Below are 25,269 nucleotides of genomic sequence, written 5' to 3' on the forward strand. Positions count from 1 at the left end.
AGATTCTGTGTCTCCCTCGCTGACCCTTCCCCGTTCATGCTCTGTCTCTCTCTGTCTCAAAAATAAATAAACGTTAAAAAAAAAATTAAAAAAAGACCAAATATTTCAAATGGTGCACCCACTATGTTTTACAGTTAATTCTAACCTGGAGGGCTCATGTTCCAGGCGTCTGAGGGGAAGGAAATAGAAACTGATTTTACATGTGTTGGCATAATTTTCCTTCCAAAGCTTAAGTCCTGAAGAAGAAAAAACCCAGTATTGTAGTCTTAAGGGCATCTGAGGCTTCAGGAGGATCCATTAGGTAAATGGTAATAAAAAATGCAGTTATTATGTTTTTCCTTCCTTCTCAATATACCAAATTGTCACAGTCAAAGAAAATTCTTATCTCATTAGTTTTCTTTCTCTACTAAAGGTCAAGTAAACTTTTGCTCATTAAGGTACCTCCCTCTGGGAAAACCCAACACATAATGAGACATATTTGTAAGGCAAAAATTAGTACTTAACAAGTCACCATAGGATTACTTTAATCCAAGTTTTTCAGTGTTTTTTAACATGATTAGGTTCGTAAAAAGATTTACATACAGCTGTCTTGAAATTCATGAACTATATAAAATGTGTGTGCATACCTGAATATATTTCAACAAAAAGAAAAATAATAAAAGTTTATGGACACTAAATAGTTTAAAAACTATATTCTGGACAAAACAGAGCTGATCTGAAAGAGTAAAGAGAATCAAATAAATAGAGAAAAAAGTTTAATTTTCATTCCTTAGTTCTTCTACCCCACAGTGAGGTATCTATTAAAGCACTTAAACTAAAGAAAAGTATTTGATCTAATAAGGAGTCAGTACTTGGACATTACAAATTTAGATACTGACGAGTAGGCAAGAAGAAAAAAAATTGCACATGTTACTTAAGAGGGACTTTAGAAGTCTCAATGCAGTCATCTCATTTATACATGAAGATTCTGAACTCAGAGAGGTACAAAAACTTGTTCATGGTCACAGCACTAATTAGTTACAGGACCCGGTCACATCCTCCAGTTTTGTGATTCTTTCACCAGATATCCTCATTAGTCTTGAGAAAAATACACAAGTGAATGTACTTATGAACTGTGTATTTTTCCAAGATAAATATTTCCTCAAGATAAATATTTCCTCTATTAATTTTAAATAAAACTTCACATTATTTCAAACTGGTCAATAAATTAACATTACATACAAAAATGGAAATAAGTTAAAAATCCCTTCTTATTTTGATCAAGTATCTTTTCAAAAGTCTGACAATACTACATAAGATTTAGTGCATCAAACCCAAGAGCATATTATCTCAATATTTAACATTATTATGTTCAAAACTGAACAGTTAAAAGAAGCTAAACCTTATCTTCTTGTGTATGTTTTCAGCAATCCTAACACTGTTCAATGTTCCATGCATAGTTGCTATGCATCAAGAAAACACAGCTACAAGGTTAATCCAAAGAACAATTTAAAAGCCATTTCTATGGCAATTTCTGTGACTGAATCATGAAAACAGACGTAAAGTTCTTGAAGTTTGGGACGAAGAAAGAGTCTCCTGTAGAGGAAAAGAACACACTCATTTCAGAAATTCAAAAAACAAAAATCAAAGGGAAAAAAACTCCAATCTTTTAATATATCTTATTTTTGTTTTTGAAAGAATTAGTAGTGAATTAAAAACCACTAGTCTAAATCTATAGTAGGGGGAAATACAGCTAGATTAATTTTTAAATAAATAATATATGTCTTAGGTCAATTATTTCTATTTTTCCAGAGTGTAAAAAGCCTATTTCATCAATATGTAATTACCATATCCCTCAGTTTTAAAATATTAAATGTAGTCATTATTATTACAATAAAGCCAGTTGATGTTAACATCATTAAGTACAATAGTTACTGAACACTGCCATTTACTTTCTAAATGTTAATTATTATTAAAACATTTTAAATATATGATTTGTTTTTGGAGATAGTATTCAATTGGAAATACCATTGAAACTTTGATTTTTTTAGAGAGTTAAAATTTTGATATATTTATGGGGCACCTAGGTGACTCAGTTGGTTAAGTGCCTGACTTCAGCTAAGGTCATGATCTCATGGCATGTAAATTTGAGCCTTGCGTCAGGCTCTGTGCTGACAGCTCAGGGCCTGGAGCCTCCTTCTGATTCTGTGTCTCTATCTCTCTCTGCCCCTAGCCCTCTCACACTCTGTTGCTGTCTCTCTCTCTCGAAAATAAATGAACATTAAAAAAAATTAAAAAAAATTTTTTTGATACATTTAGTGGACATTAGTATATACAAGTCAAACTTTTAAATCAGAGATAGTTTGCCTGACTTCCTTAAATTTTTCTATTCTTTTTTTTTTTAATGTTTATTTATTTTTGAGAGAGAGAGACAGAGTGCAAGCGAAGGAGGGGCAGAGAGAGAGACACAAAATCTGAAGCAGGCTCCAGGCTCTGAGCTGTCAGCACAGAGCCTTATGTGGGGCTCGAACTCACGAACCGTGAAATCTTGACCTGATCCCAAGTTGGATGCTTAACTGACTAAGCCACCCAGGTGCTCCAAATTTATCTAGTATATACATATCTGCATCATCATAATTCAATACCTCTTGATTCTTTCTATTCCAATTGTTGTGAATGTAGTTAAGGCTCCACTGCACATGTGCATGTATGCCTAACTGTTCTTATCTCTGTTCTCTGTGTCTACACTACTCCCTTTCCTGCTCCTGGTGTAATCTTACAGTAGCACATCTCTAATCAGACTACACAGAGTTGAGCTTATGCTGATGCTCCTCCCAACTTTGGTTGATTACACAATCACAATCACAAGGAGTTTACTAAAAATATAGAGTCCCGCTATCCTAGATTCTGTTAGTGGGTCTGGGGTGGGCCACAGGCGTCTCTGATTTTAATAAGTGACTCAGGTGATTCAAAATCTTATGGACCAATACACAGGATTACTTCTTCCACCAATTTTTTTTAGGTTAAATTTTGTTTTTTATTTATTATTTATTAATTTAAATATAATTTATGTTTAAGTTAGCTAACATACAGTGTATACAGGGTACTCTTGGCTTCGGGAGTAAATTCACATGATTCATTGCTTACATACAACACCCAGTGCTCATCCCAACAAGTGCCCTCCTCAATGCCCATCACCCATTTTCCCCTCTCCCCCGCCCCTGTCAACCCTCAGTTTGTTCTCTGCATTTATGAGTCTCTTGTGGTTTGCCTCTCTCCCTCTCTGTTTGTAACTATTTTTTTCCCCTTCTTTCCCCATGGTCTTCTGTTAAGTTTCTCAAATTCCACATATGAGTGAAAACACATGATATGTTTCTCTGACTTATTTCACTTAGCATAATACTCTCCAGTTCCATCCACATTGTTGCAAATGGCAAAATTTCATTCTTTCTCATTGCTGAGTAGTATTCCATTGTATATATATACCACATCTTCTTTATCCATTCATCAGTTGGTGAACATTTGGGCTCTTTCCATAATTTGGCTATTGTTGATAGTGCTGCTATAAACATCGGGATGCATGTGCCCCTGTGAATCAGCACTCTGTATCCTGTGGATAAATTCCTAGTGGTGCTATTGCTGGGTTGTAGGGTAATTCTGTTTTTAATTTTTTGAGGAAACTCTACACTGTTTCTAGAATGGCTGTACCAGATTCCATTTGCACCAGCAGTACAAGAGGGTTCCTGATTCTCCACATCCTTGTCAACATCTGTTGTTTCCTGAGTTGTTAATTTTAGCCATTCTGACCGGTGTAAGGCGGTATCTCAGTGTGGTTTTGATTTGTATTTCCAAGATGATGAGTGATGTTGAGCATTTTTTCATGTGTCTGTTGGCCATCTGGATGTCTTCTTTGTAAAAGTGTCTAGTCATGTCTTCTGCCCAATTCTTCACTGGATTATTTGTTTTTCCAGTGTTGAGTTTGGTAAGTTCTTTATAGATTTTGAATAATAACCTTTATCTGGTATGTCATTAGCAAATATCTTCTCCTATTCCGTCATTTGCCTTTTAGTTTTGTTGATTGTTTCCTTTGCTATGCAGAAGCTTTTTATCTTGAAGAGGTCCCAATAGTTCATTTTTGCTTTTATTTCCCTTGCCTGCAGAGATGTGCTGAGTAAGAAGTTGCTGCAACCTCAGTTGCAAAGGTCAAAGAGGTTGTTGCCTGTTGTTCCCCTCCTCTAGGGTATTGATGGTCTCCTGTCTCACATTAGGTCTTATGTCCATTTTGAGTTTATTTTTGTGTATGGTGTAAGAAAGTGGCCCAGGTCCATTCTTCTGCATGTTGCTGTCCAGTTCTACCAGCACCATTTGCTAAAGAGACTGTCTTTTTTCCATTGGATACTCTTTCCTGCTTTGTCAAAGATGAGCTAGCCATATATTTGTGGGTCCAATTCTGGGTTCTCAATTCTATTCCATTGCTCTATGTGTCTATTTTTGTTCCAATACCATGCTGTCTTGATGATTACAGCTTTGTAGCACAGGCTAAAGTCTGGGATGGTGATGCCTCCAGCTTTGGTTTTCTTTTTCAACATTATTCTAGCTATTCAGGGTCTTTTGTGGTTCCATACAAATTTTAGGATTGTTTATTCTAGTTCTGAGAATAATGCTGGTGCAATTTTAACTGGAATTGAATTGAACGTGTAGATTGCTTTGGGTAATATCGACATTTTAACAATATTTGTTCTTCCATTCCATGAGCATGGAATGTTTTCCCATTTCTTTGTGTCTTCTTCAATTTCTTTCATAAGTTTTCTATAGTTTTTAGCATATAGATCTTTTACGTCTTTGGTTAGGTTTATTCCTAGGTATTTTATGATTCTTGGTGCAACTGTAAATGGGACTGATTTCTTGATTTCTCTTTCTGTTGCTTCATTATTGGTGTATAGAAATGCAACTGATCTGTACATTGATTGTACATACTGTGACTTTTCTGAATTCATGGATCAGTTCTAGCAGTTTTTTGGTGGAGTGTTTTGGGTTTTACATGTAGAGTATCATGTCATCTACAAAAAATGAAAGTTTGACTTCTTCCTTGCCAATTTGGATGCCTTTTATTTCATTTTTTTGTCTGATTGCTGAGGCTAGGACTTCCAACAGTATGTTAAACAACAGTGGTGAGAATGGACATCCCCACTGTGTTCCTGATCTCAGGGGGAAAGCTTTTAGGTTTTCTCCATTGAGGATGATATTAGCTGTAGGCCTTTCATATATGGCTTTTATGATGTTAAGGTATATTCCTTCTATCCCAACTTTCTTGAGGGTTTTTATTAAGAAAGGATGCTGTATTTTGTCAAATGCTTTTTCCACATCTATTGACAGGATCATATGGTTCTTATCTTTTCTTCTATTAATATGATGTATCACATTGATTGATTTGCAAATATTGAACCAGCCCTGCAGCCCAGGAATGAATTCCACTTGATCATGGTGAATCATTCTTTTAATATACTCTTGAATTAGATTTGCTAGTATCTTGTTGAGAATTTTTGCATCCATGTTCATCAGGAATATTGGCCTGTAATTCTCCTTTTTTAGTGGGATCTTTGGTTTGTGAATAAAGGAATGCTGGCTTCATAGAATGAGTCTGAAAGCTTTCCTTCTGTTTCTATTTTTTGGAAACACTTGAAAAGAATAGGTATTAATTCTGCTTTAAATGTCTGGTAGAATTCCCCTGGGAAGCCATCTGGCCCAGGACTCTTATTTGCTGGGAGATTTTTGATAACCTATTCAATTTCTTCGCTGGTTATAGGTCTGTTTAAATTTTCTATTTCTTCCTGTTTGAGTTTTGGGTGTCTAGGAATTTGTCCATTTCTTCCAGATTGTCCAGTTTCTTGGCGTATAATTTTTCACAGTATTCTCTAATAACTGTATTTCTGTGGTGTTGGTTGTGATCTTTCCTCTTTCATTCATGATTTTATCTATTTGTGTTCTCTCTTTTCTTTTGGAGAGGCCTGGCTAGGGTTTTATCAATTTTGTTTATTCTTTCAAAAAACCAGCTCTTAGATTCATTGATCTGTTTTCACTGTTTTTTTTTTTAATTCTATATTGTTTATTTCTGCTTTAATCTTTATTATTTCTCTTCTGCTAGCTTTGGGGTTTCTTTGCTGCTCTGCTTCTAGTTCCTTTAAGTGTGAAGTTAGGTTTTGTATTTGGGATTTTTCTTGTTTCTTGAGATAGTCCTGGATTGCAAGGTATTTTCCTCTTAGGACTATCTTTGCTGCATCCTAAAGTCTTTGGACTGTCATGTTTTCATTTTCATTTGCTTCCATATATTTTTAAATTTCTCCTTTAATTGGCTGGTTGACCCATTCATTCTTTAGTACAATATTCTTTAACCTCCATGCATTTGGAGGCTTTCCAAATTTTTTCTTGTGGTTGATTTCAAGTTTCATAGCATCGTGGTCTGAAAATACGTATGGTATGATCTCAATTCTTTTATATTTATTCAGGGCTGTTTTGTGACCCAGTATATGATCTATTTTGGAGAATGTTCCATGTGCAGTTGAGAAGAATGTGTATACTGCTACTTTGGGATGAAAAGTTCTGAATATATCTGTCAAGTCCATCTAGTCCTGTGTATAATTCAAGGACATTGTTTCTTTATTGATTTTTCTGCCTATATGATCTGTCCATTGCTGTAAGGGGAGTATTAACATCACCTACGATTACCATATTGTTATCAATAAGATTGCTTATGTTTGTGATTAACTGATATATATATTTAGGTGCTCTCAAGTAGAGGACACAAACATTTACAACTGTTAGCTCTTCTTGATGGACAGACCCCTTAATTATGATAGAATGCCCTTCTTCATCTCTTTTTACAGTCTTTAGTTTAAAATCTAGTTTGTCTGAGACAAATATGGCTACTCCAGCTTTCTTTGGACTTCCAGTAGCATGATAGATGGCTCTCTATCCCCTCACTTTCAATCTGAAGGTGCCTCAGGTCTAAAATGAGTCTCTTGTAGACAGCATATAGATGGATCTTGGTTTTTTATCCATTATGATATCCTATGTCTTTTGATTGGGGCACTTAGTCCATTTACATTCAGAGTGATTATTGAAAAATATGGATTTAGTGTCTTTGTGTTATCTGTAGGTTTCGTGCCTGTGGTGATGTCTCTGGTCCTTTGTAGTCTTTGTAGCATTCCACTCAGAGTCCCCCTTAGGATCTCCTGCAGATCTGGTTTAGTGGTCATTAACTCCTTCAGTTTTTGTTTGTCTGGGAAAGCCTTTATCTCTCCTTCTGTTCTGAAAGACAGCCTTGTTGGATAAAGGATTCTTGGATGCATATTTTATATTTCAGCACATTGGATATTTCCTGCCACTCTCTTCTGGACTGCCAAGTTTCAGCGGACAGGTCTGCTACTACCTTTATGTGTCTACCCTTGTAGGTTAAGACCCATTTGTCCCTAGCTGCTTAAAGAATTCTCTCTTTATCTTTGCATAGTGCCAGTTTCACTATGATATTACATGATGAAGACCTGTTCTTGTTTATTCTGAAGGGAGTTCTCTGTGCCTCCTGAACTTGGATGTCTGCTTCCTTCCCCAGATTAGGGAAGTTCTCAGCTATAATTTGTTCAAATAAACCTTCTGCCCCTTTCTCTCTCTCTCTTTTTCCTCTGGAACTCCTATGATATGGGTAGATATTATTATATTTCATTGAATCATTTAGGTCTCTAATTCTCCCCTCGTGGCCTACTATTTTCTTATTCTCTTTTTCTTGGCTTCATCATTTTCCATAATTTATCTTCTATTTCAGTTATTCTCTCCTCTCCTTTCTCCATCCTTGCTGTCACTGTATCTAGTTTATTTTGCACCTCATTTACAGCATTTCTTAATTAATTGTGACTATTAGTTCCTTGATCTCTGAAGCAATAGATTCTCTGCTGTCTTCTATGCTTTTTTCAAGCCCAGCTATTAATCTTATGACTATTATTCTAAATTCTGCTCAGATATATTGTTTATATCTGTTTTGAGCAATTCTCTGGCTGTCACTTCTTCCTGGAATTTTTCTTAAGGAAAATCCTTCTGTTTCATAATTTTGGTTAGTTTTCTGCCTTTTACATGTTTTAATAGTTTGTTATGTGTCCTGCATCTGTGAGTACTACTATATCAAAAAGGGGTCATAGACTGTCCAGGGCCTGGCCCTTCAGGAGGTGTTTTTGGAGTGTGTTGAGTGTTGTCTGTTGTTGTGACTCTGGTTGCTTTATCTTCCTATTTGTAGTGGTGGTTTGGACCTTCCACCAGGTGTGCTTTGATTTGTTCATTGAAATAACGTGGAAAAAATTAAGAAAGGGGGTGGTGGTGAAAGAAGCCTTATTTCATACAAAGAGAGAAATGACAGGGGTGGGGGAAAAAAAATGACCAGGCAAAGGTTCTGAGAAACTACATGGCTTAATCCAGAGAGAGAGAGAGAGAGAGAGAGGAAAATAAAGAGGAAGGAGATACAGAAGAGGTATAAAAAGAATAGATTAAAAATGTCATTGTCTGATGGTGCCTTGGAACTGGCGGCTGTGCTGGTCTAGAGGAGGGGCCTTCTGGTTCAGTCAGTGTCAGTCTCGCTCTGGTAGATATGCAGTTGCCAGGCACGGAAGGGTGGAATTTGGTATAAACAGGTCCCGCCTCCACTGGGGGGGCGGTGGGTGCTGTCTTGTTCCCTGAAGCCCCACCAAGTTGGTGATGGGGAGAAAAACGGTAACACCCCAATCTCCGCTCCCCTGCCGGGTGTCACAAACCACACTGTTGAGACAATCCTCATAGCACCGTGCAGGTGCGAGCAGCCTGTTTGTCCCACTCTGCAGTCTCCAACGCCTCTGAGGCACTTGGCTGGGATTCAAACTCCAATGTCTGAAAGGATCCTGCTCCATGTGCCCCATAGTGCCACTCCGCCCAGCTGACGAAAGGTCTCTGGCTGGTGCCTGCAGGGTCATTTGTCCTTGGAGTGGCAATATATCTTCTTCCCACAGCACTCAAAGGAGGGGACTGCTCTCCCAATGCACCTCTGAGTTCACTACCTAGTCAGGGCTGGCTCCCCTACCCCCAGGGGCCAGGTGCGGGTACCACACCAGTAGCCAGCTCTTCCATCAATTATTTACTGCAACTCAAAGAATGTTTAGTGGTTCAATATTTCGCTCAAAACTGAATTCCTGGGTCAGAAATTGGAGGCTCTCTGCAGTGGTCCTAACTTAGCTTTCCAGTCGATCTTTCATTTTATCTTTGTATATATCATTCCTTTACCATCCTGGCAAATCAGTCTACTCACTGTATGCCTTATGATTTCCCTTGTTTTGGTCTTTCTTCATCCCATCCTTTTCCTAGAATGTTCTATCCAAATCCAATTCATTTTCAAACTAGGCCAAATGGAATCTATAAGCCTTTCTTTGTAATCCCAACATAGGTTTTCACCCCTTCCTCAGAACTCCCATAGTGTTTGGTTGTATCAACTAATTCATTCTATCTATCTAAAAAAAATCTATATATCCATAAATATATATATATATATGTTTGAGCATATTTTGTATTTCTTCTTCTAGATGTAAGACTGCTGATAGCTGTGACTTTATCTTCGTGTTTGCCATACCACCCTCCCACTATCACATTTTGCCAAGCACAACTCCATTTACTCAATTGTTACATATTTATCAAATGACTATGTACAATGCTGTTGCAGGCACCAGTAGTGGACAAGATGGATACAATTCCTGACCTCATAAAGCTAATTTTCTAGTGAAGGGGAGGAAGACCATATACAAACAAGAAAATAAACAATAACTGAGAGGGAGGGAAACCATAAGAGACTTCAAAATACAGAGGGCAAACTGAGGGTTGATGGGGGTGGGGTAAATGGGTGAGGGCATCAAGGAGAGAATTTGTTGGGATGAGCACTGCGTGTTATATGTAAGTGATGAATCATTGGGTTCTACTCCTGAAACTAACACTACACTTTATGTTAACTAACTTGAGAATAAAACCCATGGATCCTCTTTTTGAGGCCAACATTGATCTGAATATCAAGGAGCCAGACATACAAAGGTTAAGAGGTAGAACATTTCACACAGAAGGACTAGCAGGAACGAGATTCAACGGATGCCAGTGTGGCTGTGCACAGTGGGCGGAGAAGGAATGATAGATGGAAACAAGTGGGCAGGAGCTAGGTCAGGCAGGGTCTTGTAGTTGGTGGGTGGGGTGGGGAGAAAGAAGAAGGAAGAGGTAAAGAAAGGAGGAGACAGGGAAGAAAAGAAGTAGGGATGGATAGAAGGAAATAGTAAAATTGTGGAATCATTATCTTTTAGTGTATTAGTAGTATAATTTTATAAGATAACAAAATCAGCTTTTTTTAATAGAAAAAGACAACAGTCAGAAAGACAAATACCACATGATTTCACTTAAATGTAGAATTTAAGAAACAAAACAAAGAAGAAAAAGAGACAAACTGAAAAACAGTCTCTTAAATACAGAGAACAAATTGGTGGTTGAGAGAGGGGAGGTGGGTGGGAGATGGGTGAGATAGGTAAAGGGGATGAGGAGTACACTTATCATGATGAACACTGAGTAATGTATACAATTGTTGAATCATTATATTGTATGCCTAAAACTAATATAACACTGTGTGTTAATTATACTTGAATTTAAAAATACATTAACAAAAAGAAAGAGTAAAAAGAGAAATTCTTGGGAGGAATTTAAGGAGATGGTAAATAAAGCAAAATTCTAAAGTCTATTAAAATATTATAGTTGGATTAATAATTCCATGCCTACATCTTTTTTTTTTAAATTTTTTTTTAACGTTTATTTATTCTTGAGACAGAGAGAGACAGAGCATGAACGAGGGAGGGTCAGAGAGAGAGGGAGACACAGAATCCGAAACAGGCTCCAGGCTCTGAGCTGTCAGCACAGAGCCCAACGTGGGGCTCGAACTCACGGACCGCGAGATCATGACCTGAGCTGAAGTCGGCCACTTAACCGACTGAGCCACCTAGGCGCCCCGTCCATGCCTACATCTTAAAATGCTTATCTCTTTTACTGCTTTTCTAACATTTTACTTCACTTTCAAATACTTTTTTTCCCCACTTACCCTACTACCCAGTAAGCCATAACTGGTGGTGTTTTTCTCTGATCTGTCCACTTTTCAGGTGAGCATTCAAACAACACACCATGTTCTTTCACAGGGTGAAGAGAAGATACTGAATTTGTAGAACCTGAATGATCTTCACCATTTAGTGTTTTCTTTTTCTGTAAATTAAATAAGTATTATTAGTATTCACTGGTATTAATGTTACTTTAAAATGTTTTCACACAGAGATTTGAATTGACTGATCCTAATACTTAAGTGCCTAGAATGACACTCTTCTCATCGGTGGGAAAATTTTTATTCTTCTTCATACTTAGTATAAATACCATTTCCTAAAAAAGACTTTATAGATAAAGTGTCCTTGAAATCTCCCAGAAAACATTTTGCTCACAGCCCTATATTATTAGTATTTATATTAATTATATTAGCAGTTTATAGATCTGTCTTCTCCAGTAGACTATATGCTTTTTGCTAGGGCAGAGACAATATGATATTCATATTTGTATGTTTTGAAGCAGCAGGGCCAGGTACATAGTAGGTGCTTAATAAATAGATTACTAATGAATAGGTTACTAAATTAATAGATGATTTTGTAATATACTTAAAACAGTATTGTCTCTTCCTTTCTTAAAGTTTATTTATTTATTTTTTAGAGAGAAAGCAAGAACGCATGCATGAGCCGGGTAAGGGTGGACAGAGAGAGAGAGAGAGAGAGAGAGAGAGAGAGAATCCCAAGCAGGCTGCAGGCTGTCTGCATGGAACTCAACATGGGACTCAATCTCACAAACTATAGGATCATGACCTGAGCCCAAGTCAAGAGATGGCTGCCTAACCCACAGAGCTATCTAGGTGCCTGTGGTCTCTTCTTTCATGCATACTCTAAATTTCCCATTGATTAAATCATTAGCAAAAGAATGACTCATTTGGAAAAAAAAAAAAAAAGACTCTTTGTAAGGCTCAGGCTAAAATCATGGAGTGATCCTGGATTCTTCTCTTTCTCTGAAAATCCTTACCTAATCTGTCAACAGATCCTTTTGGCTCACTCTCCAAAATACATCCAGAATCCAGAAGCCACTATCATCTTGCTTTGAGAATTTCTATAGCCTCCTAATGGAAATTCCTGGTCCCTGCCTCTACCCTTGCTACACTACAGAGCTTGTTCTTGGCACAGTAGTAGCTCAAGTGATCCTTTCAAAAATTTAGGATCATGTCCTTCCTCTGCTCAGAACTGAGAGCTTCCTATCTCCTTCAGAGCAACCCCAAAGTCCTTAAATATATCAGGCCATGTGCGATTTGGCCCTGCTAACCTTTGCCATCTCAACTCCTACCACCCTCCTCCCCGATGGCTCCAGCATTCTCAGCCACTCCTACTTCTGTGGCTTTGCAATTGCACTTGTACTTGTTTTCTCTGTCTGGAAGCCCTGCCTTCAGATCGTTTCCTCACTTCATTCAGGTCTTTGTTCAAATATTACCTATCTTATTATTCCTGTTAAACTTATCCTACCTGACATATTATACGACTTGCGAATTAATTCGTCTTCTCCATTAGATATAGGTTTTGGTAGAATAGGCCGTTAGTTAAACGTGAGCAGGAGGCAAAGGCAGTGATAAATAGGTGACACATTAGAAGCCTAAGGGCATCACATCCTGACTTGTTGGCTTTTAATATCCTGGCCTTAAATTAAGGCATCCAATGCCCAGGAGCTGATAGACCAAGAGCCAAAGCTCTCCTCTTCCACCTCCCTCTGCCCCAGGGTAACCTACAGCTTCATTATAATATATTTACATTGTGGTTTCAACCTCTACACTCCCCACCAAGGAGGAAGATGGCCATGACAGTTGTGGCAAGAACCCTGCAGAGCCCAAAACTCCCCTTTCAAACCAGAGACTGTCCCGGCTATGACCCGTAACCTACACAAACATAAAAAGAAAAGAGACCCCTAACCCAGGTGCAGCTACCACCTCTGGGCCTGCCAACTCTCCCACCTTGCCAGTGTACTGTCCTTAATAAACTGTTTTAAATAAATAAATAAATAAATAAATAAACAAATAAATAAATAAATAAATAAGCAAACTGTTTTATGCTTGCTACCTTCCTCCTTGCTGTCTTTATTTGAACACAGATCCTCATGTAAATCTTTCTGGAATACAAGAACCCAGACCTCCCTTCACACAATGTAGACTCTTCCACTGGTAATAGCTTCATGAAGAAAGGGACTTTGTTCACTGCTGTATCCCCAGCACCAGAACAGTGTCTGGTACATAGTAGGTACCTCAATAGTTCAGTAATATGGAAAAGGCTAATTTACATTACTAAGCATTGTAATACATTGCATTACTAAGTGTAATACTTACGCAAATGCTTATGCGTAATATTTATATTACATAAGACATAATAGTGTATAGTCGTACATAATATTAGTTCTAGGACTAATCCTCTATGGACCTCAACTGTCCGAAAGAGCTTAATCACCAAGCCTTGAGAAACCAGCAACCATTGCCTGAACTTGTACCTCTTCTCGCACCGGGCCCATCTTAACCTGGGGGTTTCTATTGTGAAACTATACCTGGCATCTGGTTCTTACCTCAGGGCCATCAAATTCTTGACTCCAATCCTTCAACCCTCTCAAATGGGACATCTCGATGGACTAATGACTAATCAGCCCATGATCACATATAACTGTGGTGTCATGCATTTGGTATTTTTTAATTTTTAGGAGGGGAACTTGCTATGACTCAGCTATGACCATAAAGGTCTCGATGCAGTCAAATATCTTGTAGCTGGGCTTATTCTCTATGCGGGGTCTCCACACGCATACAAATGAGGTGCAATTCAGTCAATGGTTACAGGACATACATTTCAATTCCTAACGTCTCACGGGACACGGCGCGCACGCACCCACGTACACGCACACACGCATACACGTATACACGTACACTCACGTTTACACATACGCATATATGCATTACACATGCAAACACTTTATAATTTAGTAAATAACTAGCTTAACCAAATCCCCCTTACCCCCCGTTAACCTTATTAGTAAAAATACGCGTTTATTACTGTCCTACCAAACCCCAAAAACAAGACTAAACCTGTACCTAAATATAAGGCCTAAGAAGCAACATTTATAAATTCACCAAATCCCTGTTATTACTAACTACTAATACTAATTTATATCTCTGTTCGCAGCTATCTATAGATACACTAACCTAAACTCTAATTCGTCCCTATCGAGCAATATTTTTCCCACACCTAATCAACTTAATACAATACTTCCTCCCTGTTAATGTAGCTTAAATATACAAAGCAAGGCACTGAAATGCCTAGATGAGTCGTTAGACTCCATAAACACAAAGGTTTGGTCCTGGCCTTTCCATTAGTTATTAATAAGATTACACATGCAAGCCTCCGTACCCGGGTGAAAATGCCCTCGAGGTCACTCAGCGACCTAAAGGAGCTGGTATCAAGCACACAACCACTTAACTCATGACACCTTGCTCAGCCACACCCCCACGGGATACAGCAGTGATAAAAATTAAGCTATGAATGAAAGTTCGACTAAGCTATATTAAACAAGGGTTGGTAAATTTCGTGCCAGCCACCGCGGTCATACGATTAACCCAAACTAATAGACCCATGGCGTAAAGCGTGTTATAGAGAAAAACTCATACTAAAGTTAAACCTTAACTAGGCTGTAAAAAGCTACAGTTAATGTAAAAATACAGCACGAAATCTCCAACCACACGATAGCTAAGACCCAAACTGGGATTAGATACCCCACTATGCTTAGCTTAAACCTAGATAGTTTAACTAAACAAAACTATCCGCCAGAGAACTACTAGCAACAGCTTAAAACTCAAAGGACTTGGCGGTGCTTTATATCCCTCTAGAAGAGCCTGTTCTATAATCGATAAACCCCAATATACCTCACCATTTCTGGCTAAATCAGCCTATACACCGCCATCTTCAGCAAACCCTAAAAAGGGAAGAAAAGTAAGCACAAGTATCTTAACCCAAAAAAGTTAGGTCAATGTGTAGCCCATGAGATGGGAAGCAATGGGCTACATTTTCTATAACTAGAATACCCACGAAAATCCTTATGAAACTAAGGACTAAAGGAGGATTTAGTAGTAAATTGAGAATAGAGAGCTCAATTGAATTGGGCCATGAAGCACGCACACACCGCCCGTCACCCTCCTCAAGTGACAAAAACCCTTAAAAAAAAACTATTCAAACCACTAAACCCACAAGATGAGACAAGTCGTAACAAGGTAAGCATACTGGAAAGTGTGCTTGGATAAACAAGATGTAGCTTAAACAAAGCATCTGGCTTACACCCAGAAGATTTCATATTAAACTGACCATCTTGAGCCAAAGCTAGCCCAAACACCCATAAATTAAATTAACATTAGACAATAAAATAAAACAGTTACCCTTAAAAGTATAGGAGATAGAAATTTAACTTGGCGCTATAGAGAGAGTACTGCAAGGGAAAGATGAAAGAAAAATTAAAAGCACTACACAGCAAAGATTACCCCTTGTACCTTTTGCATAATGAATTAGCTAGAACAACCTAACAAAGAGAACTTTAGCTAGGTCCCCTGAAACCAGACGAGCTACCCATGAACAATCTTTACGGGATGAACTTGTCTATGTTGCAAAATGGTGAGATTTGTGGGTAGAGGTGAAAAGCCTAACGAGCCTGGAGATAGCTGGTTACCCAGAACAGAATTTTAGTTCAACTTTAAACTTACCCCAAAAACCTCCTAAAATTCTAATGTAAGTTTAAAATATAATCTAAAAAGGTACAGCTTTTTAGAACTAGGATACAGCCTTCCTTAGAGAGTAAGCATAAACATAAACCATAGTTGGCTTAAAAGCAGCCATCAATTAAGAAAGTGTTCAAGCTCAACAATCAAAACACCTTAATGTCAAAAAATGCAACCAACTCCTAACTCAATACTGGGTCAATCTATTCAACAATAGAAGCAATAATGCTAATATAAGTAACAAGAAATACTTCTCCTTGCATAAGCTTATATCAGAGCGGATAACCACTGATAGTTAACGACAAGATAAATATAACCTAACCATAAACCAAATATCAAACCAATTGTTAACCCAACACAGGTATGCAAATAAGGAAAGATTAAAAGAAGTAAAAAGAACTCGGCAAACACAAGCCCCGCCTGTATACCAAAAACATCACCTTTAGCATTTCTAGTATTAGAGGCAGTGCCTGCCTGGTGACATTAGTTAAATGGCTGCGGTATCCTGACTGTGCAAAGGTAGCATAATCACTTGTTCCCTAAATAGGGACTTGTACGAATGGCCACAGGAGGGCTTTACTGTCTCTTACTTCCAATCCGTGAAATTGACCTTCCCGTGAAGAGGTGGGAATATAACAATAAGACGAGAAGACCCTTATGGAGCTTTAATTAACTGGCTCAAAGAGACCTCATCAATCAACCGACAGGGACAACAGACCTCTACATGAGTAATACTTATTTTGCGTCATGAGTATTACATGAATAAATTAATGAGACATTCCTTTATAGAATCAACCAGTTATGTTACAAGGAAAGGGGGATCGTAAGACCACAAAGCACACAGAGATATATGGTCAGACATAACATTTTGCTGAATACTAATTTCTGATAGCTCAAAGAAGAAATCCTATCAGACACAGAATTTATTGCTGAACAAGTTCTAAGACATAATTCAGCCCACTTACTTTACAGTAAGGAAATAGGAAGAGTTGAGGCTCAGTCCAGGATTCCTTATTCCCAGTCCAATGTTCTACTTTAAACCCAAGTTCTTCACAAACTTAGCGTTCTTAACACACATATTGCTGTATACATTACTAGCATCTTCAGAGAGGGTTTTGTGGTTTTTTATTTTTTAATTTTTTTTGGCTGTATGATATTTGACCACTGACAAGTGAATTTCTGTATGTTTATCCTTTTCCAGAAATCAACACATACTTTTCCCTGCCATTAAGATAATCTAATTGATTTTTTAATTATATACAACATTACTACTTTCCAGAGGTATAATATTAAATGAAACTTCATCCTGGATTAAAAAGCAAGCAAGCAAGCAAGCAAGAAATGAAACAAGTGTCTGAAACATTTACAACAGTCTTGTGTCTACTGCTATATTTTACCTTATTATATTACAAAATACCTTATATTACTGATGGAATACTTAAAGAATTATCAGAGTTACCAACAGGTAGATACTACTGCGCAAGTAATGGTTGACTCACAAATGTCAAATATGGAGGCTAATTTACATTACAAACTACCATATTCTACTTTGCTGTAGAAGAACACAGGTCCACCGTTTTCTGAAATAGTAATCCAGGACATCAAACTCAGTATTATGAAACAAAGCTTTGAAGTTAAATACGGTGAGTATAATCCTTTGGGCACTCAAGTTAGATTGGGTGCTCTAGTTAGATTGGGTGATTGTTACAAAATTTTTAAATAAAAACTGTAATTATTGGGCATACTGATTAAAGACCTTTTAGAGATAATATTTAGAGATCTGGGAACAAAACAGAAAAGTATACTTATGGCAGTATCCTACCTCTTCTACCAATGTCTGTTGGAAAATTGCACGAATGGAGAGACAACACTGATGGAAATTCTTTATTAGTTGAGGGTGGATAGAGCCACTTAGCTGTGCCACTTCTTCATGGGTAGGAGTAATAAAGATCCCTTGCACAGTTTCTAAGGCAACATAGTGGAAAAGTGTGTTCTCAGGACCAGATGTCAATCTTGAAAAGAACAAAAGAAAGAAAAAAATATTTAAGTAAGCTTAAAAATATTCCTTCATTTTGAATGTTTATAGACTCCTAAGTTTTTATCTACAATATAATATTAGGAGTGTAATTAGGACAGGGAAACTAGTACAAATATGTAATTCCCATTTCCTCCTTAACTAAAGTACAGCTAGGGTTATTATCAATTCGTTAATGGAGGCAAATACTACATGGTATGTGAGGATAAACACCAATTGCAAACCACTTAATTATTCCTTTGCTAAACAACCCAAATTGGCTAAACCCTTCTTTTTCCATGGTTGGTAATAAATAACTCAGCCCCTGTCTGGCCCAGATACCTACAAGTCATAAATAAGGTATCAGTCCAGAGTGGACCACATACAAGAACACCTTCCAACAAAATGAACACATTTAAGTTTGTAGCATAACAGTCAGACTGATGATCCTGAAGAAAAATAAAATTATTATTAGTGACTGCAAAACTGGGTTAATAATCTAGAATACTATGACAATTACTGGTAGTATTCTACTATTCATCATCACCGTCTTCCTTCCCTTACATGTTCTCTTACTATTTTCATTTCTCCATTCTTTCTTCCCCTATTTAGGTCTCAGACAAGTCAGTAGAATCTATAAATATTTATTTCTACCAATGGTAAGAAGAGCTAAAGAATAACAATGATAGCAACAACAAAATACTAATAGTATCACATACTGAATGCCCTCTCTGTGCCTGGGGTGGGAGGGGGGCTTTAAAATACCTTAGTCTTAATTCTCACAATGATCTTGTGAGATATTAAATAGTATTACTCCCCTCATTTTAACCACGAGGAAATGAGTGTTCAGAGATCTCAGATTAACTTGCTTGAGGTCACACAGCTAAGTGGCTGAGCTAAGCTAACTCTGAAGCTTACTCCACTATCCCTTACTTTTTCCTTTCTACTGATGACTTCTGACGGGCAATCTTTAAACATATGGACAGCAATTCTCCATTTGCATTTCAAACACTCAAGCTGCCCCCATTCTAATTCTGATGTCTATTTTTAAAACATTCTCTCAGTTGATTTTTTTTCCAGCCATAAGCACAGAGGCAGAGAAAAGGCATGTAACATCTCTTAGCCTGGATACTGCCTTTGATCATCCATGCTAGTTAAAATCCTGTTAAACTCTTAATTAGGAGGCATGATCAGAATAATTTCTCCTTCTTATTAGTGATTTATGGCTTTGGTTCTTTTTTCAGACCAGGGATAGACCAGAAAGGAGATCATCTGCAAATTTTTCTCATACTTTTCTAGAAGGTGGCTGGCTCATTAACAACTCAACTGGTGGCTGATCTTTTTCAATTAGTAACTCAAATAATCAAGAAGAGAGGAATTTTGATTATTCAAAAAGGAAAATAAATTAAAACATACATTTTATTTTAGAGGTCTTCAAAATTAAGAAAAGGTACAGAACAGAAACAATTCTTTAAAAAGAGAAATTAATAAGATTCCTTTTTAGGGAGGTTTAGAATCAACATTTTTGTTGTCTTTTTTAACTTTCTCTCTCTCTCAAAAAAAAAAAAAATCCACAACACAGTGAGGAAATTTAGCTCTTGAAAATCATAAACTCATTCAGAGTATATTAACTCAGTGGATACACCGCAAGTTTAAAAATCATCAAACAATTGCCCAATGGGAAAACAAAATATTTGTGAAAGCATAGATTAAGTCATTTATTATTGAGAAAGGTCACTCCTGCAGCAGAAAATGGATTCATGGTAGGCTGGGAGTTGGGAGACTGTTGCAGTAAAACAGGTAAGACAATGGGAGCCTGATCTACAGTAGGAACAATAGGGGTTGAATGGAATAAATAATTATTAGAATGTAGAGTATAGGACTTGGTTATTAAATGAACTGTTTTGTGTATATTATTTTTAATATGTTATATATTTTTATTTTACAAAAGTGTATACACAGAAATTAGGATAATCTACACTGGCTTATTTCATACTTTTAAAATTAACTACATAGTATGAACATTTTTCATGTCAATAAAGAAAATAAATATGCATCTGTAGCATCTTTAAAAAAATTTTTTTTAATGTTTCATTTTTTTATTTTGAGAGAGAGAGAGAGAGTACGAGTGGGAGAGGAGCAGGGGGAGAGGGAGAGAGAGAATCCCAAGCAGACTCCATGCTCAGCACGGAGTCCCAGGCAGGTCTCGATCTCATGACCCGGAGATCATGACCTAAGCCAATATCAAGAGTCTGATGCTTAACCAACTGAGCCACCCAGGCACCTCTGTAGGATCTTTTTAAATAGACAGCCTATGATTTACATTGTATATGAATTTATGTTCAAGCCTGAACTTGTAAAACATTTTCTTTTCTAGAGATAAGGTAAAAATAACACACACACATTTAAAAAGTAAGATGTGGGGGTAATAAAATTTCAGAGTGGTAGTTGTTAAATAGAAGACGAGGGTTTGGGAAAGTATTTCAAAGCTCTACAAAAGGTTTGATTTAGATTTGTTTAAAAAACATTTTTAACTATTAAAAAACTAACCATAGTTTTTGAAGGCATTAAATTTAACACATTAGATTCCCATTACATTATTTTATGCAGACAAGTTACCTTGTTTTTGCTCTAACGTCAGGAAAAAAAAGCCGTTTCTGATAACTCTGTGACATATATATTTGAACTTATTATAAAATGTTTTGGGGTGCCTGGGTGGTTCAGTTGATTAAGCGTCCAACTCTTGATTTCGGCTCAGGTCATTATCCCATGGTTTGTGAGTTTGAGCCCTACGTCCAGCTCTATGCTGACTGTGTAGAGCCTGCTTGGGATTCTCTTTCTCCCCCTCTCTTTCTGTCTGTCTGTCTGTCTCTCTCTCTCTCTCTCTCTCTCTCTCTCAAAGATAAATCAATAAACATAAAAAATAAATAAACATTAACAAAAAAATAAACATTCATAATCTTTAAAAAGATGTTTCATGATTAAGAAAGTAATAGTGCTGAACTTTTTTTGTGTGATTTATGTGTCTGCTTATTCAAATAGAAGTGTGCAATGGAGTTTGTTATACTAACTGATCCCACACATGACATCATAATTAAACATCAGGCAAAGCTCAGACAGCTCGTCACCACATAATAGTTGCACAAGAAGTGAATACGTAACATTTTACATTTTAATAATTACAGAGTTTAATAATTATAGACATTTTGTTTTAATAATTATAGACATGCTCTTCTCACTCCGTTCCTTTTACTTCAGAATTCCTACTTAATGTAAGTTTGAGGTTTCATTTCTTTCCTAAAATGGGTGTTATAGGCTCAGTTCCTACCCCCGGACTCAGAGGGAGATGCAGCAAGGAAGTTTACTCGGGAGAACTATGGGGAACAACACTTGTGGGAGGAAGTCCCACAAGTGTGGGAGGAAGCAGGATTGAGCAGAGGGAAAAGCTGAACCACACTGCAGTTGAAACAAAATCTCAGCAGATACCACTTGGAACTATGAGATTGGATGGCATTTTAGAGTTGTCTCGAATTTAGGCCAAGTCTTTGTATTCAACTTATCTATTAGTCCTTAGATGTGGGCTATTTCTAGGGAGAAATTGTCATCTTGGCTGAGTCAATAAACTTCCAAGCAGAACAAGAGACTCAGCTGTGAGTAGTTAGCAGCCATTATCCCCAAACACTGGAAGGAGTACCCTGGGCTATGGAATATCTGTGCAGCAGACTGCAGCATCCACCAAGGTCTAAAAACAGTAAATACTATAATAAAAAAATTAGACATACAAAAGGGAGGTTACCTGTGGAAAAGAGATAAGAGGGGACTTTCACATTTTGAAACATCACTCTGTTTTTTTATCTCTTATAATAGGAGTACGGGTTCCCTATTGTATAATGAAAAACATTAGTGAATTAGCATAGACATTACCTTTAATATGTAAGATATATCACAATTACATTTTTGAGTTAAATCTCTATATGTTATGGATTTGTACTTTCTTACTGTAAAGTTTGCTCGAAGACACATGTTTTAAAAAAAAAGAATACAAGGATGCTTCTTACTTCATTGTGTTATATATTTCCAGTTCTTTATCTGAAAAGTCCTTTTTCAAGTTCCCCAAATGAAATGGATTTGGAAGAGCAGACTTCCGTTTAGTGACCTGAAAAATGCAGTTAAGTAGATCAGTTTGCATCTAAGAATGGAATCAAACAGCAGAAATAATGTAAAAACTGAAAACTTTCTAAGAGAACTATTTAGTATTTTGCAATGTTTCCTTTAAGTATGTTTGAGGCTAACTTATACCTCCTGGCTTATTCTTCGCTAACAGTGACCCAGGGCCATGTCATAGAAGGATGTCATAGTTCTTCCTGAAAATCTACCAGAGCCACTATCAAGTTTTGTTACACTTTTTTTTTCCTTTCTTTATCTTAGAGAGAGAGAAAGAGAGTGTGAGAGGGGAAGAGGGGCAGAGGGAGAAAGAAAATCTCAAGTAGGCTCCATCCATGTTCAGTACAGAGCCCAATGTGGGGCTTGATCCCACAACCCTGGGGTCATGACTTGTGCCAAAACCAATCAAATGAGCTGCCCACGTGCCCCAAGTTTTGTTATATTTTATGTGTAAATGTGTTTGTCTCCCTCTCTAGACTTTGCATTCCTCAAAGGCAGGGGCTATGTCTTACCCATCTTTGTATTTCTTCTGTATAGCATGGCCCTTGGCACATAATAGGTGTTCAATCAAATTTGTTGAGTGGCTCAATTATAGAGATTATTTAATTTCTCTTCAGAGTTATTCATGGCTTCTTAAGCCTACTACTTCTTAAACTATGTTTCCTACCAATTACACCAACTGGGATAATGAATATATAGGACGAATGCAGGTATTTTCTAAATATATCCACTTCAGACTCCAAGACTGCTGTATTGTTTGGAATTAGAAGATGGAAGCTATGGCTATTTATGCCATGACACTCAGAATCTCATATTTTATTGGTGCCCCTTCTCAGATTCTATCTTATTCATGTCTTGTCTGACATCACTTCCAACAATCCAAATGACAAGCAAGTTTCAAAAGTGTTCTGAAAGTAGAGCATCACTAGAATAGTAGAAGACCTCCCGGGGTGATTACTTTGATGATCATTTGGATACATTATTGTATCCAAAAACATGGAAAAAGGATAAAAATAAACAATCTGAAAAATGAACATTCTCTTTGTTTTATAATCACATTTTAAATTATTGACAATGGAGACCAGCCTTTATAGATTCAGATAAAAACAAAATAAAACAAAACAAAACAAAAACCTATAAAAACCTATAGAATAACATGTATAAACACATATATTTACATAAATATATTTTTTTAGGTTTCTGATTCTCTGTTTCTGCTGAATATTTTATTGCTTATTTAGTTAAATCAGGCATCTAAAATCCCACACAACTAGGATGTTCTCTGTTAACCTTGTGACAGAAGAAAGATGAACAGGGAAAGCAGGAAGGATTAAAGAATTTTCCTACTTGTAAGTAGTGTCAAGCAGTTGTCCTGGATGCTACTATTTTATTACTTGATATTTCTTTCTCCTTTTGGTTCTTTCTTTATTTTTTTTTTATTCTTTTATTAAAAAAATTTTTTTTAACGTTTTATTTATTTTTGAGACAGGGAGAGACAAAGCATGAACAGGGGAGGGTCAGAGAAAGGGAGACACAGAATCTGAAACAGGCTCCAGGCTCTGAGCTGTCAGCACAGAGCCCGACGCGGGGCTTGAACCCACGGACCGCAAGATCATGACCTGAGCCGAAGTCAGCTGCTTAGCCGACTGAGCCACCCAGGCGCCCCTCTCTTTTTTGGTTCTAAATCACTGGTTTGCTAACAATAACCAAAACAACCACTAGATCAAATGAAGAATGATTTGCCATTAAAAATTTTCTTGCAATTATAAAATAAGAACTGGAAAGACAGTAGCTCCCAAATGTACACACTCAAATGAACACACACCTTAAGCAAGGCCCCACTTTCTTCTGAACCATCAGAGCCCTGAGGTTCTCTTTGTTGTTTCCGTACTGTATCTGGTGTAGAGTGGGGACTCAGGTGAATACCTTCTCCACCTTCACAACCATTGTCAGATCCTCCACTGCTTTGGGAAGGACTGGGCTTACGTGTCTTTAAGGAATAGTCACCAAAAAGAATTCTTCTGCATGTTGGAGAGGTTGCTACTTTGGAAGTACCTGGAAGCTTACTGAGGATAGGTGAGGTTGTCAAACTATCTAATTTTTCATGTGATCCAGTAAGGAACCAGTCAGCACAAGACAAACAGGGGCTTGGAGATGTTAGCCTTTCATTTATGCGACAATCTATTCCTTCCAGCTGGTGAAGAGTTGTTTTGACCTGATCCACATATATACAGTCTGGTCCAGGATTCCCAATAGCTTTGGATGCACAGCCTCCAGCTTCTAATAGTACACATAACATATAGTGCTTCTATAAGACAAAAATATTAATAGAGATTTAGCTACATGAAAATGTTTATATGTAGTGTGCATGCATAAATTTATAAGTACGAAAAACATGGTATAATCATATGATTATTAAAAACTGCCTCAGTTTCTTAGTTATTCTCAATGCTTCCTGATCATCCTTGAAAACAAATCTCATATTGCCTTCTCTTGGTATACCATCAAAGACTACTTTCTGGTACATGGAATTCCCTAAGGTAGCTTTCAAAGAGCCACAGTGATTAGAAGTCCTTTTATCTACAATCACATGTTTTTTCTGATTCTATATTCTTTTCATGTCTCTCTTTCCCAAGACAAACCAGAGGATAAAACCACTACAGAAATGAGAACAAAAGATCTTAAGAACCTGATAAAATCTTATTCTGGGCTTCATTAATATTTCTTCACGAGTATTAAATGGATGTAAAAGAAAAGGAATGAGGGACATATAACATTTTCTTGAATACTGGTATCTGGCACGCTCATAATTTTAAACTGTCATATTTGCTTGTGTATTTTAAGATAGTAAATGGCCAAAAAAAAAAAGCCACCCCAAAACGCACACACAGAAACCAAAGTAAACTTACCAAGCCAACGATTAGCAAAAAATATCTTCCTTCAGGTTCCTGAAAGACTTCAGTGTTTGAGTCTGTAGAAGGTTGGAGGTGATGTTGAGGAAACACTTCTCTCCATATAACCAACTGACCAATTCTTTGTTTTGCTGCTAACGGCAGTAGGCAATAGTGGCGACAGTATATGGCAATATCAATAAGGTCATCCTTAGGCAAATGACTGCAGATCAAATAACCCTTGAATTTAACCACAAAGAACAGAAGTCAACTATGTCATAATATATTTCTAAGAGTTTTACAGGTACTTCAGTTAG

The 25,269-nt window shown here is 37.1% G+C and overlaps 1 protein-coding gene across 3 annotated transcripts in view; it reads right to left on the reverse strand.

Moving 5' to 3' along the window:
- INTU (inturned planar cell polarity protein) overlaps window positions 1-25,269 on the reverse strand; it is a 94,401-nt gene continuing 69,132 nt past the window's right edge. For 2 of the 3 annotated variants that reach the window (XM_047857525.1, XM_047857524.1), the window contains exons 11-16: window positions 24,971-25,192; window positions 23,887-24,369; window positions 21,956-22,053; window positions 17,706-17,895; window positions 11,114-11,271; window positions 1-1,575 (exon numbers count right to left, since the gene is read on the reverse strand). In XM_047857525.1, coding sequence (XP_047713481.1) covers window positions 1,464-1,575; window positions 11,114-11,271; window positions 17,706-17,895; window positions 21,956-22,053; window positions 23,887-24,369; window positions 24,971-25,192 — 1,263 coding nt within the window. In that variant the 3' untranslated portion in view covers window positions 1-1,463. The remainder of the gene's footprint in view (window positions 1,576-11,113; window positions 11,272-17,705; window positions 17,896-21,955; window positions 22,054-23,886; window positions 24,370-24,970; window positions 25,193-25,269) is intronic. The other variant, XR_007151854.1, reaches the window with a different exon arrangement.

Source organism: Prionailurus viverrinus, chromosome B1, assembly GCF_022837055.1.
Source record: "Prionailurus viverrinus isolate Anna chromosome B1, UM_Priviv_1.0, whole genome shotgun sequence".
Taxonomy (NCBI): domain Eukaryota; kingdom Metazoa; phylum Chordata; class Mammalia; order Carnivora; family Felidae; genus Prionailurus; species Prionailurus viverrinus.